General features: G+C 37.4%; 1 protein-coding gene across 1 annotated transcript in view; it reads right to left on the reverse strand.

Annotated features, from left to right (window-relative positions):
- Window positions 1-5,622: 5,622 nt before the first annotated feature.
- Window positions 5,623-18,852, reverse strand: part of sdc2 (syndecan 2) — a 43,049-nt gene continuing 29,819 nt past the window's right edge. Inside the window, exons 2-5 of the mRNA XM_077548811.1 lie at window positions 12,734-12,848; window positions 12,050-12,222; window positions 9,650-9,779; window positions 5,623-8,311 (exon numbers count right to left, since the gene is read on the reverse strand). Coding sequence (XP_077404937.1) covers window positions 8,148-8,311; window positions 9,650-9,779; window positions 12,050-12,222; window positions 12,734-12,848 — 582 coding nt within the window. The 3' untranslated portion in view covers window positions 5,623-8,147. The remainder of the gene's footprint in view (window positions 8,312-9,649; window positions 9,780-12,049; window positions 12,223-12,733; window positions 12,849-18,852) is intronic.

The following is an 18,852-nucleotide window of genomic DNA, read 5'->3' on the forward strand; positions in this document are numbered from 1 at the left end:
AGTGGCAGAGTAGCTTCTCATTCTTCTAAATTAAGTTGGTTTATTTGCTTATGGGAAATTGTGCTCATGCTGCAACATACAGTGTATGACTGCTCAAATATAACACGACCCGGGCATATTCTTACTAGGGCAGCATCGTGGAGTGATTAGCATGTCTGCCTCACAGTCAAGAGTCTCTCCTCTGTGGAGTTTTAATGTTCTCCCAGTGCTTCCGCCCATTCCCTTGGTGGTCAAATTATTAATGCTGTGTAGATGCTATGAAAAAAATATTTTTAAGGTGAATGTGGACTTTTGAAGTTAGTACCAGAGGTGGGTACATCCATCTCTCGGTGAGCCCCCGTTGTAGACGGATGGCCACATTTTTGGCGAGTGCTTCATGAGGCAAAGTCTCCAAAAAAATACATGGACTAAGAAGAACCATCTCCTGACCCGGATCGACGGTCGCAAATCTGCTTCAGCCCGTACTCAGTACGTATATTATTTCAAGTCTTGTCTCAGTTTTGACCTCCAAAAGTCTTAGTCTGGTCTCCACCTTAACCTCCAAAAGTCTTGGTCTTGTCTCGGTCTCGACCTCCAATAGTCTTGGTCTTGTCTCGGTCTCGACCTCCAATAGTCTTGGTCTTGTCTCGGTCTCGACCTCCAATAGTCTTGGTCTTGTCTCCAAAAGTCTTGGACTTGTCTCAGTCTCGACCGCCAATAGTCTTCGTCTTGTTTCTGTCTCGACCTCGATAAGTCTTCGTCTTGTCTCTGTCTCTATTTCTGGTCTCCACCTTGACCTCCAAAAGTCTTGGTCTTGTCTCGGTCTCGACCTCCAATAGTCTTGGTCTTGTTTCTGTCTCGACCTCGAAAAGTCTTCGTCTTGTCTGTGTCTTTATTTATGGTCTCCACCTTGACCTCCAAAAGTCTTGGTCTTGTCTCGATCTCGACCTCCAAAAGTCTTGGTCTTGTCTCGGTCTCGACCTCCAATAGTCTTGGTCTCGACCTCCATAGTCTTGGTCCTGTCTCGACCTCCAATAGTCTTCGTCTTGTCTCTGTCTCGACCTCGAAAAGTCTTGGTCTTGTCTCTGTCTCTATTTCTGAAAGTCTTGGTCTTGTCTTGTTCTCGACCTCCGAAAGTCTTGGTGTCGTCTTGTTCTTGACCTCCGAAAGTCTTCATCTTGTCTCAACCTCCAAAAGTCTTGGTCTTGTCTCGGTCTCAACCTCCAATAGTCTTCGTCTTGTCTCTGTCTCGACCTCGAAAAGTCTTGGTCTTGTCTCTGTCTCTATTTCTGAAAGTCTTGATCTTGTCTCGTTCTCGACCTCCGAAAGTCTTGGTCTTGTCTTGTTCTCAACCTCTGAAAGTCTTGGTGTTGTCTTGTTCTTGACCTCCGAAAGTCTTGGTCTTATTTCAACCTCAACCTCCAAAAGTCTTGTTCTTGTCTCAACCTCAACCTCTAGAAGTTTCTGGTCTCGATACTCTCTATTCTTGACAATGTCTCGGTTTGTGTGGTCTTGACGACAACACTGTCGGATTCTACAAGGGTTATTCTCATTGAAAGTATATACCGTAGATCCTAATTGGGAGGAACTTGCAATTGGGTTGGAATGTTCTGTGAGGCAATCCAGCTGCAAGCAACGCAGATCGAACCGTTTCCTGACCGGTTAATAAGCAACATAAGACAACAGCTGGACTAAAAACCTGGGTCAACTCATACAGTAATTTTAAGAACATGGCTGAAAATGATTATGAATGGTATCATTAGGTGTGGTCATCTTTGGGGAAAATTATTTGACCCACAACATAACAGGATTTAATAGTTCCAAGCTTGCATACCAGGAAAAAGATGACGTCCATTTTCTGGTGCCGGGACTGTCGCATTGGACTCGCAAAAAGTGAAGTTGTGTCTGCTCTTTTAATGCTTCTCTGGACTGCTCGGGTCAGCGAGGTGCTGCGTGTCCAGCCGAGTCGTGCTCCGGCTTAAAGGCTCCAGCCATGGGCTTTTTATGAGGCCTGACAGCCTGTTTATCTTGGGTGCCATTTCTTTGACATTTCTGCATGGTTTAATGCCGACTACCAGTTTATAGCCGGCAGCTTTATTAAATTAACTGCAGCTACAAAGGGAACAGAACAAAGGAGGGTTGGCGCAAAATTTGAAAATGGAGGATACAAGAAAGAGTGAACAAAAGGGTAATTTAAAAATTCATCCCTTCCTTACAGAACTCCTGTATAACCTTGAATATCAACAAACAACATTTGAATTCTGGTTGCACTTTGAGAAGGCAAACAAACATGTCCCCGGTTGGGAAATGTGCACACTGATTCAGTAAAAACGACTTTTCCTATTGGTTCACTGCTCCAACACCCACGATACAGTTTATGGTACAGGTTGCTTCTGGGTAAATATCACATGGTCATTTTTGGACCATACTGGCCTGGTTCCTTAGAAAATGAAAAGAAAAGAGGAGTTCATCTAAAATAACAAGAGACACAATGCATGCATGTGAGCGTAGTCATTTGGAAGACGCATCGATGCATGCTGGCTCAGTTCTCTTTATTGTCATATTAAGACAACAGCACAAAATACAGGTCTTTTCCATTAGCGAGGAGGTCACGCAGCCTCTCAGCTTTTTATGCAGTTTGCATGCTGTCCTCGTACCAGAGTTGTATTCTATTCATGTAGTTTTGAACCACATACCAATCACATGTACATTATTGTGTCCAGAAAGAAATTATTTTCCATTCAACTTGCCATGGGTGCAATAGTAAATCAGTGGCTGTTAAAAATACAGTTATACCAGAACAATTGTATTAAACCACTAAATGTAGGCAATTGTTATATATATATATATATATATATATATATATATATATATATATATATATGTTTTTATATATATATATATATATATATATATATATGTATATGTTTTTTTCTTTAGACCAATGAAAAAATACAGATTAAAGATTAATCAGCCAATCAATAAAAATTAAATTTAAAAAAATTAAAAACGTATTTAATTTTTTATATTTAGTTTTTTTTTAAATATTTATATATATTATGTTATTATTATTTACTTATTTTATTTATTTTTACTTACTTATTTATTTTTATTTTATTATTATTTAATATTAACAAATATAAGATTTTATTATAAGTATCTATCCATCCATCCATCCATCCATTTTCTTAAGCACTTATTCCTCAAATAATAAATGGATTCATTTTAATATTTTAGAATTTAATTTTTCATGTTGATCAATGGCGACAATAATGACTGCCATGTGCAAGCCACGGTTTGTGTTTTCTGTTACTTTGAAGAGATCTAGGCCCCGTTTCACTTCCGTCTGGACGGGGCCCTAGTTGTATTTCTTGTTTACCTATTTCCCATGTCTAGTTTGCTCGTTAAGTTTTCCTTTCCAGCTGCTGTTCAACCAATCAGCTCTGTGCACCCACCCATGTCTTGTCCAGGTGCGATTCGTTATCTCGTCGATTTGTTTGTATTTAGTTCGCTGCATTCTGTCAGTTTGTTGGTTTCGAGTTGGTGTTATGTTTTCCCACATGGGTTTCCGTGTTTTGTTTCTTTCATGTTTTGTTTTGTTTTTCAACTTTGTTTAAAGATTCGTCAACTTTGTTTTTTTTAAGTTTGCTGTAGTGCTTGGGGTGTTACCTTTTTTCTTTTGTAATAAATTATTTCAGTACATACTCATAAATATTCAATGTAAACAGGCTTATTTGTTATTCAAAATTGTTATTGTTAAAAATACATCAATTATTCAATTAAATGAATTTATACCACAAAAAAACAACATCAGTCCATCATCTCGCAGCACTTAAGTGTGCAACTCAATCCCCCGATATGTCCTAATCTCCTTCATAACATCTGATTAGGTCACTAAATGAATTATGAAGACTCATCTGCATGTTCCATTGGTAAAACAAAAACAAAAACGCGTTTGATTTGGCTGTATGTTCTTTATTGGAAGAATTCGTAATGGCACATTTGTGTTGTTTAAAGTTGTTAATTGACTCAACAGCAAAAGAGTTGTTATCATTTATAGAACAGGATTTTAATCCCCATAGCATCAATTCCTCGGCATGCTTACTAGACTTATTTGAAACGCAAACAGCTCTGTGCTCTTTATCGGCTGTTCTCCTGACCCCCATATGAGCTTCTTAGACATGTTCTCGGACTTTGTTTCACACCTATTGAATTAAACTGATAATATGCAATACTGTTGTTGACTAATATTGATATGAACGCCCCAACTGAGCCTGTCAGCAAAACGTTCCAGACAAGAATGAATACTTTTGGCTCAAGCAGCTATGAATTGACCCATACAATGGTAATAATAGCCTACTTGAAATCAAATAGTAACCTAAAGATCTGTTTTCAAAAACGTAGGTCCCTGAATACTTAGCATATGTAAATTTCCTGAATTCTTGAAAAAAAAAAAGATCAATATAGCTACTAGCAATTTTGGACTATTTCAGTCACTCTATTGAGAATGCTCTAAAAAAGCAATGGTAATTATCTTTTTTTAGCTTTAGAATCCCGACACCTCAGTTTTATACATTTTGATACAATTGTTCATAATGTATTGCTTGATCGCCTTGAAACGTGTATGGGTATTAAAGGCTTAGCATTTTCCTGTTTAAATCTCCATGAGAATGCATTGTGCAATTCATGGTAATGTGACCTTAGTATTGTAATGTTTTCTGCAGAATTCCGCAGGGATCAGTACTTGGGTCTTTACTGTTTGGTGCCACTCAGTGATAGCATCCGCTTTTACTGTTATACTGATGATACTCAACTTGACATGGTTTTGGAGCTAACTGACCCATGCGAGAGGCACGTTTAATAGAGGTGGCAAATCCAAGTCCAAAAAATAAAAACCCTGCCACAGTTTGGATTTGCTCCCAAGTGCTAGCTAGCTAGCTCCCCAGGTGCTCATTTACCTGCTAGGGAGCTAGCTAGGTTTTAACTTTCTGGACCTGGATTTGCCACTTCTGACGTTTAATAGAAATTAAACCCTGTTAATTAGAGCTGATTATAAAAAAAAAATTGAATAATCAATATCAAATCGATTTTCCTTTTTGAGCCTAACGAGTCATAAAACCATGAATCGAATATTTTAATCTCCTTTTTCTCATAAATTCATAAGAAAATTTAATTTTAAAGGCACATTTTTTGTATCTTACAGCTTTCTTGAGATTTATTGTTCGCGTGAATTTAAAAGTATTTTCTTACATTAATGAAAGACCTGACTTATTGCACTTTAAGATAATTCAGCATCTTTATTTACAATTATTGAATTATTTAACATTTACGGCTTCCGCAAAATTTAAGTTGGAATTTGTTTGTGGAGTTTTTAATCATGCTCTTGATCTTTAAGAAGAATTGATGTTCCATAATTAATATCGATTTAATTCAAGCGGATCGATTCAAACTGAACCCTTGTGAATCGAAATCAAACCGATTGAGGAAATTAGAATCGATACCCAGCCCTACTGTTTATCCTTAAGTGACTCAGCAAAAAACTCAACTCTTCTACAATTGCATTATTTTCCATTTTTTTCTAACCCCCTTTTTCTGTCAAATCAAATGACCGAGGTCGAAAACAAAATTCACAAGATCAATTGGTTATTAGGCCACAATGTTTATTCAGTAGTGTTGTTTCAACTTATAGGTACAATACTGTCAGCTTTTTGTAAGACTAAAAAAAAAAAAAAAGTTACCATTACAGTCATTCATGCACACTGAATGCCAGTCAAGCTTTTTCGACTCCTGCTCATGCTCACTGTGAGCATGATCTTATCCAAATGGTAGGCACTTTGAAGGTTTAAAACATTTGTGAATATACATTATATATACTGTATTTATATATCTTTCCATATACTAATAAGCTATTGGAAGGTGAGACCTCTCTAATTAAGAGAAAATCAAATTTTTAAAAAAAATAATGGAAGTGGCCATGGAGGAGAGTAGGAATCCGGTGAGTCTTTGGGTTTGTCAACATAGTTCATAATCATTACCTTGGCGCCAAGGAAGGACACGGAAGGGACAGAGAATATGAATGGACAGACGATGACATAAGAGGAATTTTTTAGCGTAGCTTTTGAGAAAAATGTCGAACCTTCCACCTGTGTCTTTACAAGTTTGTTTCAGTGGTATGTGCTCTGCATGTGGCCTGCTGTTTGTGTCCAATGAGGCCTTTCACTGAGCAGGTCTTTGGTGCCCAAAAGCGTCAACACGGGGTACAAAGCAGGAAGTGGGGCAGGCCATTGACAGCTTAACTGGCCACGCTCCAGTCGGACTAAAAAAGAAGGTGGGCGTGCTGGTGAACGGAGAGGAAAAAGAGGCCGGTGGAAGGGGAGAGAAGGATGCTAGTTTGTCAGTTAAAAACAAAACAAAAGTGCACAGTAAATTTTGCAGAGTACATTTTACTCTTAAAAGAAGTTTATTTGGTCCCACTCTAAACAAATCAAATTTTCACTTAGAGAGTTAAATATTCATACTCAAATTATTTTTATTGTGTACGAGAGAATTGGCCTATCCCATGACAAAAACCTAGTAAAGTTCTTTTTTTTCACTCAAAAATTCTAATTAAATTTTAGAAGGAACTTTTGTTAGTACATTTTATTAATTTAACTCATTCAATCCCAAAAACTTATAAATATGTTTTTTTAATACTTTGTCCTTCACTGCCCAAAAAACGTATTAATACATTTGTTTTTAAATGCTAGAGCATACAGAAGTCTTTAATGCAGCTTCTGACCTGAAGAGGTCGCTTAAAGCAATGGTGGTAGTTACAAAAAACAGGCAGCAGGTGGCAGCAGAGTATAAGAGATCAGCCATGTTGCAACAAGCTGTTTTTGCCAGTGTTTTCAACAGGTTTGTGAAAAATGATGAAACTTAGCCATATTCTAATGCTGATTGCTGCAAAACGGAAACAAATAGAAATATATTTTTTTCCCCAATGAAAGAAGAGACTCTAATGTTTCTTTTGGTAGGTTCCTTGTTTTTATAGCATTAAAACACAATATTCTGTGGGCCTTGCAAAATCAGACAAAATCCAGTAAACCAGCCGGGAGCGAATGGGGTCGCTTCAGTGAAGATGGCTGGGACTGAATGAGTAAAAAAAAAAAAAAAGTTACACAAGGGTTGAGGAACGAACTGATGACCTTCAGCTTGGGAGATGGCCACTCTACCACCTTAGCTATGCCACTCCTACTGTTTGCTACTACACAAAATGCTTTTGAGTAAAATTTACTCTGAATCTTTAACCCTCTTCCAAGTGTAAATTTTACTCTTTTTTTTTTTTTTAGAGTGGGACCAAATAGACTCTTTTTAGAGTAAAATGCATTTTACAAAATTTGTAATGTGTAATGTGTGCAATCTGAAGGGCAAAGCCTTTTTTTCTCTTTTTTTTTCTTAGAGCACTGCCACATTCTTCCTCCATCTTTGACAAATTCCCGGGTTTGAAAATGAAAACAAAATGCAGAGAATAAAACAAAGAAGACGTCATGCTCACCTTTTGTTTAAAATAGGGCAAAAATGAAACATTGCAACCTGAAGGGAGAAAATTTACATTGACTATTAACAGCGTTAAAGTGAAGACAAAAAGAGCTTCATCAAATCTACAAAGGCATTTTTCAACATCAGAGAAAAGATAAATTAATGTAATACAACTTTAGAGATCAACATCAGACATGCTAAGACAAAATAAAAAAAAAATAAAAAACATGAAAGTAGGATTGATACAGTATAATTATATTCAATTTCCACTTGATTTTTTGTCTTTACAAATAACATACTGCTACAGTTCAAAGTAGTCAGCGACTAAACACAAGCTCCTTAGACAGAAGACAGATGCAGATGATTTTCTCACCTTTACAGATCCTGTTATTTTTTTCCATACAATACACTGACAGTCGCCATAAAACGAGGAAAGCTTGTCTTTAAAAAAAAACAAAAAAAACAACAACAACAAAAGAAAGGAAAAAGATCTTAATAACAATATGCTATGCAAAAGCTTTCCATTATGCTATTTTTCCGTAAATCAACATTGTAACATATTGTTGTTTCTCGTGTTCGCTCTTGCCGAGGGCTGCGGCTCGGGCAGCCTCTTGTGATTTGTTGATCCCATTGACAGGTGGGCGGGACTTTTATGCATAAAACTCCTTGGTGGGGGCCTTCTGATAGGCCGTGCCGGAAGGTTTCCTCTCGCCCAGGTCGTAGCTGCCCTCGTCCTTCTTCCTCATGCGGTAAACCAGGAGGAGGATAAGGAAGATGGCGAACAGGAATCCAATCACCCCGCCAGCAATCACAGCTGAGAAACACAATGAATAATTTCATCTTTGAACCAGAGACGGCAAATCTAGGTCCAGAAAGTAAAAACCCTGACACAGTTTGGCTTTAGCCCCTCATGCTAGCTAGCTAGCTCCCAAGCAGGTGATCAAGCACCCGGATAGCTATCTAAGGAGCTAACCAACCTTTAGCTCCTCATGCTAGTTAACTAGCTCCCAAGCAGGTAAACAAGCACCTGGGAAGCTAGCTAAGGAGCTAATCAACCTTTAGCTCATTGTGCTAGCTAGCTAGCTCCCAAACAGGTAAACAAGCACCCGGGAAGCTAACTAAGAAGCTAACCCAGCTTTAGCTTCTTGTGCTACCTAGCTAGCTTCCAAGCAGGTAAACAAGCACCCGGGAAGCTAGCTAAGGAGCTAACCAACCTTTAGCTCCTCGTTCTAGCTAGCTAGCTCCCAAGCAGGTAAACAAGCACCTATGAAGCTAGCTAAGGAGCTAATCAACCTTATGCTCCTTGTGCTACCTAGTTAGCTCCCAAGCAAGTAAACAAGCACCCGGGGAGCCAACTAGCTAGCACCTGAGGCCAAAGCCAAACTGTGGCAGGGTTTTTACTTTCTAGATCTGTATTTGCCGCCTGTGCTTTGGAGATAATCTCATTTTACAATTAGCATTCAAAAGCGCCATACATTGGCTAAATATGTGCCGATCAAAAGAAGCAAAATGCGAGGCAAGCTGTCGGCGGGCGGCTGAAGCTGATCAACACGAGGTGGATAAAACAACAAAGTGGAAGTGAAGTGCCAATCAAATATTGAACTCAGACATGCAGGGAGGAGACAGATGGGATCAGACAAAGTACACGCTATCCGTGTTCTCAAACAAGGCGCTTTAAACACCCACACCGGTGTGAACTCTACAAGGTCCCAAGGAGGAAGACAGACTGAGTTTATTAAAAGCATTTCTTTTGAGAAGTGGCTCAGGTGGGAGACTTAAAGGGAAAGACTACTGAGATTTGCGGGATTTAATAGGCTACCAGTAATTCGCTGGCATACCTCAAATTATAAAATATGGAAAACTACAAACAGGGAAGCACCAAAGTTGAAAGGCTTTTAGTTCGTATTAATGTTTCCGCCTTTGTCTTATTTGTTCAGAATAGTAAAGCAGAACAACAATTTGATGTTGTTCCTCAATCTATTTTTGCTGCGCAATATTTTTATCTTCACTCACCACTGTCACCAGACACACATTTGTGCATTAAATGAAGGAAGTGCTTACAGTACTGCTAGAAGTTGTGACCATAGTATAACAAAATTGACCAACCAGCACTTCTACACTTAAAACCTTTGTTGCTGTTAATGTCACATACCTGCCAACACCTCTGTCCTTTGGAAGAGATTCTCGGTGCGGACCTCGATGGGCTCCTGAGCTGAGCCTGGGGCACCGGTTGTACTGGTCATCTGGTTCCTCTGCATGTCCTCCGTAACAGGCACTGGTGCCTGGATTTAGAAAATATACGTGTGGGAAAAGAATAGAAAGAAGACAAGCGTTGTTTCCATTGGTGATCATACATCTGAGCAGGTCACCATGACATGCGGAGTCCCCCAGGGTTCGATTCTTAGACCACTTTTATTTAACCAGTACATGCAATCTCGTTTCCTTCAGCTAAATAAATACTGATGTTATTGTTTTTTTCATCAAAAACGAAAGGGAGGTGGTTATTGACTAGCTCAGGGGTCTACAACCTGCGGGTATGGAGCCCCGTGTGGCTCTTTAGTCCCTCTCTTGTGGCTCCCTGTGGATCACTAAAAATATTTTATAGGTTTTTTTTGTTTACATATTTATTTGTATTTTTATATAAAATATTCTTCAAAGGATTTATAAAATATTAATAATTAAATATTCCAAAAATGTCAGTCCACTTGTCAGAAAAAGATGAAAAAGTTTTTTTCATTACCTAAATAAAACACAGTCCAAATTTTTAAGTTGTCAGAAAAGATGATTGTTTTTATTACCTAAAAATATCAAAAAAGTAACAGGAACAGCATAAATTTACCATAAACTGTCCATGAAATTGCCAAAAATGTCTAAAAACAAAAGGAAGGCAGAAAATTACTGTAAAATATTTTTTGAATTGTCAAAAAAGTCAGAAAATGTGTTTTTTAAAAAAAAGGTAGAAACGAAAATGTGAAAAAGTAAAAGGTTCAAAAACCATGAAAATTACCAAAAATTGTCCACAAAATTGCCAAAAATGTCAGAAATTTGCTGGCAAAAATATCAACAACAAAAAAATAGCCATAAAATGTCCCAAAAAAGGAAGAAGAGAAGCAGAAAATGACTACAATATGTCCATAAAATTACCCAAAAATGTCAGAAAATTTAGAGAAAGGCAGAAAAGTCTAAAAATGTTTGAAAAATTACACACACACAAAATCCAAACTCTAAAGACGAAAGATAGAAGAAAATGAGTGTCAAAGTATTGGATGCTGCACATTTTGCCGTTTGTGGTGCAGCTCTAATTAGCTCTTGGGCCCTCAGTAGCCTATTTAGTACAGTATTACACTAACATTAACACACTGTTCCCTTCATCACAATCGTCAAATGTTTTGCGGCTCCAGACACATTTTTGGTTATTTATTTGGCCTAAAATGGCTCTTCAAAAACCTTACATACTGTAGGCCGGCTAAGAATTGAACTGGAGTGGATCCAAGTTGCCTGCATAGATTAGCGTAATCTACCGAAGTAGGCAAGCGTAACAGTTGCATCTGGAATGATTCCAGGTCGGAGTTAGGGTTATCCCGTGCTTTTGTGTCAGTGAGACAGCAGGTAGGCCTTGCTTTAGTGAAGCCTTGGCAGCTAATCTCAAACAGATGTAGTGTATTAAGAACATGGCACATGAGTGAGATGCAGGAAGGTTCCAGAATACACGGTGCGCACGAGAACTGTTATCCTTCATCATTAGCACTGACGCAAATCTTTACTCCAATTGTAACCTCATAATTAGTTTGGAAGTAAAATAAATAGTAGCTAAACCAGAAAAGTCACAAGTAGGTAGCTGTGTAATTTATGCTTTGTAATGAGCATTATATACAGTATATAGGCATTGAATGCAGGCAACTAATTGTATGTTCTACTTTAAACTGCACTGATTGACAGCAACGATTAATTAATTCTCAAAAGCAGCTACAGTATGTGTGGGAGGATGGATGTCGTGACGTTGCCATGAGAACAGTGAAGCTGTTTGAGGGCATTCGGCGGAATTGTGTTGTTTTGTGAATGCATTGTGTATGACCTCTGATGATTAAAATGATTTCAAATAAGATGCAGGATTTGATCAATCACTATTGTAACTACACAAAATTGCGTGGGATTGCTGTAAGCTGAATGCTAATAGCTTGAAAGCTAAAATTAATTATTATGAAGGAAGTTGAAATGTAAAATATGTGAAAATTACACATTTTTAATTGTAGTTAAATGACAAAGGAATGAAAAGAAAACTTGAACTGCAATCTGTCTAAAGTGGGATTTAATCATTTCAGAGAAATTATAATCCATTTCCCGATGATAGTCAGTTGGTATTGAACCCGGGTTCTCCAAGGGGGAGGCAATTGCTCTAAGCACTGAGCTAACTTGGCCATGGATACATTTGCAATGTACAGTCCGAGATGGGATTCGAACCCGCAACCTCCTGGTTTACTGTACAATGCAATTTACCAATTGCCACTGAGCAGTATCAAAGAGCACTGGCGCTAACTTGTGCTGTACTGACCTCTGTTCTGATTGGCTTCTTCGGTGTGCTGTCACTGGCCTTTTGTCTGACCGTCGGTGTCTCCACCTTGGGGGTGAAATCTTTGGTGGAGTCCTTGGTGGGTTCTTCCGCTTTGGGTGCGATATACACCATACTGACGGTCACCGTTTCTTCAGCCGCCTCTTCTCCTGCACCTGGGAGAGAGTGACAGAACAAATTATATAAAACCCCAAAATAATGTTTGTTTTACTGAACATGACATTTCTTAAAATGTCCTTGATGTTTCTGAAGCTCCTCAAGAGTGGTAAGGAAGATTAATAAATAGTTGTGGATTAGCCATTGAGCTCAAACCTTTCTTCTTTTAACTTGCATGACCTGCAAATATTCAACTTTCAAGCCGAGATTGGAACATTTACTTGTGCTTGGCGGGTAAAAAAAACAACTTTTAACCAAATGGGGTCTTAGAAGGTAAAGAGTTCTAACACAATGGTTGAAATTTGAATGCATCATAGGACTGAAAACTTAGTTCTAGGGATGTTCTTACTCACTTACTCATTTACGTACTCAACTCTTGAGTAATCACCGTAACCGATACCACAAGTACATAAAATTCAACCAAAAAACAATGATAGATCATCAGAAAGAAATATATATCCCAATACAGGGTTTCCCCTAGTGTTTTAAAAGCCTGGCGGCCTGCCTTACCTGATCCAGACCCCGAGTTAAAGTCATCATCATCTTCGGGGTAGTAACCTCCTGAGCCTGCGTCGTCCAGGTATAAGTCGTCAGTCTGGGAGGAAGTCTTGGCTGCCTCTGCTATCTGCAAAACAAAGAAATAACAGACTTTTGAGAATTGTGGCATGGTCATGGTTTGACTTTTTACTCAAATTCATACTTGGGGTAAAAACAAACATATAAGTAAAGTAGCACAGCAATGGACTGTTATAGTATTAAAGGGGAAGTCAACCTTAAACATTTCTTGACAATAAATAATATGTCATATGTGACCTCACTAGTCTAAACATGACATTCTGATGAACATTACTGCTGTTTTTATCCATCTCAGGGGGCGGCCATTTTGCCACTTGCTGTCGACTTATGACGTCACAGTTGCTCAGGGCTTAGGCAACGACCAATCACAGCTCACCTGTTTTCTGAAGCTGAGCTGTGATTGGTTGTTACCTGAGACCTGAGCAACTGTGATGTCATTTTCACTCGACAGCAAGTAGCAAAATGGCTGCCGTCTGATATTGATGTAAACAGTTGGATTTTGCTGCTTGACTCATATTCCACTAACGTGATATCAACCAGAATACCGTATTCAGACTGCATAGAACATATTATTGTCATGAAATTTTAAACTGTTGTTTTTTACTAACTGACAATGCAAGCTCGGGTCCCCACCCCCCTACTGTCTTGACAACTGGCCTGATTGGTTGGAATGTTTGTATTCCGGCTTAATGGGAAAATGGGAGTGAAAAGGGGGCTAATCAACATAACTCATTTTAAAAAAAAAAGAAAAAAAAAAAGCTCCTTCTTGCCATGTGTGTGAATTAATTGAACACAATTGAAAAAAACTGCACTCTCCAGAGGAGGAGAAAAAAAAGTGTCTTATGTGTTGTGTTGAGCGCATGTGACTGGAATGGTTATAAGTGCATCCATGGCAACATCCATTCAGGTCTGATTGACTAATCTGTACTCGGCTGTATTAGACCTTTTCTACACTAATAGTCCTACTCTGAGTTAAAAAAAAAAAAAAAAAAAGACCACTCATAACATATCATCCGTGTGTGGGTTTGTCGGCATCTGTTTGCAACAGTTCCAGGTTAGCTCTAAGGAAGGTTGTGATGAAAAACATTGGTAGAGGAAACAATCAATTGGGCTGACAGAAAGACCAATGAGGGGCGTTCTTTTGTTGGGTGCAAAGAATAGACATGCTGCGAGAAAAAGCCAAGGAATTGGGTAATGAGAAATTAGGCCACGCTAATGCTTGTTTAGGACCAGCTGTGTTTGGGCAGGCATAAGAGATGGGTAAAACAAATTAAATAAATAATAATTTAAAAAAAAGTAATTAATCATTGTAAAAAAATAAAAATAAATGAGTTTTTCATTGTGTAATTGTAAAAATAATAATAATAATACATCAATGTTTTTCATTGTTTACTTCATTTAAAAAACAATTAATTCATCAATTTTTTTCATTGTTTATGTCATTGTCATTTAAAAAAAACACAATTAATTCATCAATGTTTTTCATTTTATATTTAATTATAAATAAATAAAAATAATCATGTTTTTCATAGATTATTTCATTGTCAGAAATAAATACATTTTAAAAAACAATAAATTCATCAATGTTTTTCATTGTTTATTTAATTATAAGTAAAAACAATAATTCATTAATGTTTTTCATTTTTTATTTCATTGTAAGAAATAAATACATTTTAAAAAACAATAAATCCATCAATGTTTTTCATTGCTTATTTAATTTTAAACAAATAAATAAAAAATAAATAATTCATCAATGTTTTTCATTGTTTATTTCATTGTGTTTTTTTAAATAATTAATTCATCAATGTTTTTCATTGTTCATTTCATTGTTTTTCATCAGTTCAAGATGATTTTTTTTTTTTTTAAACACACACACAAAGTGCATTTCCAACACACAATTATTCACTCACGTGTGTACACACAAGTAATTGTGTTTATGTGTATTTGTCTTCCATCATGAAAGAGAGGCGCTGGCGCTCTCCATGACAAAGACGCTGGGAGTCCACCCCGCTAACGGCTAATAGTGAAAGACGCAAGAAGGAGAAGATTGAAACCCAACAATGCCATTCCTCCTCAGTCAAGTGACTTGTGAAAGAAAGACCTTTCATTGCTCAACCCGCCCTGATCAAAGAGAGAATTTGTTCAAAGCAACTTTATCTTAACCTTACTTGCCTTCTTCTCCTTCCAATACAACCCCCCCACCCCCATTACTCCCGCCTGGCAAAGCCATTCAGTGTTCCGTGCGCTCCACAGGTCAAAATGCATTGGTAATAATATGAGCACAATGGGGTAAAACAAGGCTGGGGGCAGTTCACATGGTGACAAAGGATGCTAATGAGATAGGGGCCACACATGCACATCGGCAAGTAGAAGTGTTGAAAACGTATGCAAGTATTAATTCATTGATTATACGTGGACGGAGAGGGAGAGCAATTGAGCATGTGAACATGACAACACATCGGCATTCACGTCTGCAGGAGTGTGACTAATGCATGCAGTGTTTACTATAGCGGGTATAAGAAGAACAATATGCCAGGTTTTAATCAATTCCTTCTTTTAACCATAAGTTATTTGCTATCCCTGATGGGAATTCAAAAGATGTTGTCAATGTAACTCATGATAAGGCCTACAAAGCCATTTTGTCTGGCAATTTACAGAAAAACCTTGCCGTTCCAATACTTTTGGAGTACTGTAACCTTGGCGATTATGGATGAATAGAGGGGAAAAAAGGTTCTTCCTTAGTTATAGCGACTTGCTGACATTCCTTAATGTAACTAGCTGCCTTCACAGGATACTGAAAGGCTGACTGTGTGGTGGTGGTACAAGCACAAACAAGGGCAAGAATGGGGGTGGGGCGGTTAAAGCAAGGCACACTTGTATCAGTGCCATGTATAGCGAAAAAAGTCGCAAATTTACGAGAAATAAACTCGCAAATTTGCCACTTAATAAAGTGGCAAATTTTGGAGAAAAAAAAATCGTAAATTTTATGAGAAATAAACTCTCAGGTTTGCGACATTATGAAGTGGCAAATTTGGAAGAAAAAAAACGTGCAAATTTACGAGAAATAAACTTGCAGATTTGCGGGAAAAAAACGCAGAAGCTGGCAAGAAATACACAATATAGTCTGGATGAAGTGCTGGCTTTTGTCCACCAGGAGCTAACGTGATGATTTGTTGGTGGTTAACGGAACACGGATACGGATTTTTCTTAAACTTTACTCGTCATACACGACAGCTACAGCAAAAACACTTCCTGGGCGACCTATCAGCTGACTAACACTAACCAATCAGAAGCTAGCATACTTTAGGTATATGCAAGTGAATCACGGAGAACAGCAGATTCGACACATCAACTTAGCTACTTGTACAAAAAAAAATGTATGAATGTGTAAATAATAATCCTGGAAACATAAATGTACAAGTAAATATAGATTTCAACAAATTAACTCAAATGCTTGATCCTCAGGGTGTGGACCTTCGCAAAGCGAGGCGTCTTCGTCACTGGCAGTACCCAACGCTGTGTGAATCCTTAAAATTGATATGGTTCATCTCTGCTAAATCAATTACCATCTTCTTATTTGAAAAACCTGCCAGAAAAGTATTGGCACAAACATTCAAGTACGCTATGTGTATTTCTCGGAAGTTTCCGAGTTTTTCTCTCGCAAATCTGCCACTTTACAAAGTGGCAAATTGACGAGTTTTTTACTCCAGCAAATTAGCCTTTTTATAATGCCGCAAATTTGCAAGTTTATTTCTCGTAAATAAACTTTTTTTTCACGCAAATTTGCCACTTAATATTGTCACAAATTTGCTAGTTTATGTCTCGTAAATAAATTTAAAAAAAACGTGCAAATTTGCAACTTTATAATGTCACAAATTTGCGAGTATTTTTTCACAAATTTGCCACTTTATAATGTCGCATATTTGCGAGTTTATTTCTTGTAAATCTACAATTTCATTCTCGCAAATTTGCCACTTAATATTGTCACAAATTTGCTAGTTTATTTCTCGTAAATAAAAAATCGTGCAAATTTGCAACTTTATAATGTCACAAATTTGCGAGTTTATTTCTTGTAAATTTACGAGTATTTTTTCACAAATTTGCCACTTTATAATGTCGCATATTTGCGAGTTTATTTCTTGTAAATCTACAATTTCATTCTCGCAATTTTTTTATTTCTTGTAAAAAAAAATTTTCAAAAATTCTCGTAATATTGCCTCACCCTCGAAAATAAAATAAAACAAAATAAAATTATACGTGGCCCTAATACTTGAGTTGATAATGCTTTGGATAGCTACAATTTTATGCTACAAGAAGTATAATTTCAGGGAACTTTGAAGCTATTGTTTTCACTATACACTTATTTTAAACATCAGATGCCAGTGTTCAATGTGTAAGAGACTTACTTCCACACGACCAGAACAAGGGTGTGAAGTTTTAAACCTGACACTCACTCCTCCTGTCATGTTCATATCACACCTAGATGCTGGTGCTGACTTCATCACGCAGCAAGTTCGCACAAACACCACATTATCCTGCTTCAACTGGTTGGGTGTGTGAAAGGTACAGGCAGGGAAATTACAGATCCTTTGTTAAAGACATGAAACACTCATTTTGCTGCGTGAACGAGGCTATTAACATAAAATGAAGATCAGGTGTTACTAGGAACCTTTTAGACCATCCGAGTGAATTACCAGCAAAGGACATGAAGTACCTTTTACTTAAGTGTGATTTTTTTTGGGGGGGGGGGGGGATTTATGTCAATGTATGACACAACAGCATGACCCAGAGTGGGACAGTGTGTTTGTTCCTTGATCACCTGAACTGGCTTTATCATACATGCAGGCATGCACACTATAAACATAAAAACAGGAAACGGACAACTTTCTCTGTCACGGACACGTGATGTTCAGGCACAGACATCGCTGATAAACTTTGCTCTTTTTATCAGACTGTTGATATTTGCAGGTAGTGACTCCTTTCAGCTCGTATCACATCTTTAAACTGCACTAGACAGCAGTCTGGCAACTACTAATGTAGAGCAAGCACCAGAAGCCTGCTAGCTGATGTATGAAGGCTGAGCTATGCTACGGTAGCTCTATTTTTTATAGTCATTCAACAAACATCGCACTCCTGACATTTTTCTGTTTTAATAGAATAGACTGAATACCCTTTTGGTTGTAACGTCATCGCTGAAGATTGATTAAAAAAAACATTTTTACAATTCATCTTGAAAAGTTGGTGGCTTCTGCAATTAAAGAAAGTATTGCATGTACAGTGCCTGACTGCAAATAGCAAACTTTCACAAATAACGGACACTCTCCTACTGGTGTTTACAATTGCCAAAAATCTCTCAAATTTGGCAATTTTATGGACATATTATGGTTGTTATCTGCCTCTCTACTTAGTTTTTTTGTTGTTGACATTATGACTATTTTTTTAAATTTTTCCCCTGCCATTTTTGCCAGCAAATTTCGGACATTTCTGACAATTTTGTGGACATTTTATGGTAATTTATTTTGTTTTGGAACATTTTAGTTACTTTGTGAATGTTTTTTTCTGCCTTTTTTTCTCTCAATAAAGTTTTAGAACTGTCAAACGATTACATTTTTAATCTGATTAATCACATCTTAAAATTTTGATTAATCACAATTAATCGCTTAATGAAAAACTATTTTTTATCAACATTTTTTGCCCACTAAATTTGAAGAGCACCTGTTGTGTTATGTTGTGCACGCTCATCCTTCTCTTTTTCTAATCAGTTAATTACTTGAATAATATAAAATGTGGGAAAATTATCCCAATATTTTGACGTGAACAAATGTTCTGAATGTCATACACAAACATTCATTAAATGCTTTACTGTAATGCATGTAGTTATGTTTATTGCTCAAACACAACCTGTGCTATCTTTAACGTAGCCATCCGCTGTCAGGCTAAAAGATAATCTGTGGTCAAAATTAAGAGTGTGATTAATCTGTGTTAAATCTTGATTAATGCAATATTTTTTTGTGATTAATTAATTAATCAGTTAACACTTTAACTTTGACAGC

Source organism: Vanacampus margaritifer, chromosome 17 (assembly GCF_051991255.1).
Source record: "Vanacampus margaritifer isolate UIUO_Vmar chromosome 17, RoL_Vmar_1.0, whole genome shotgun sequence".
Classification (NCBI taxonomy): domain Eukaryota; kingdom Metazoa; phylum Chordata; class Actinopteri; order Syngnathiformes; family Syngnathidae; genus Vanacampus; species Vanacampus margaritifer.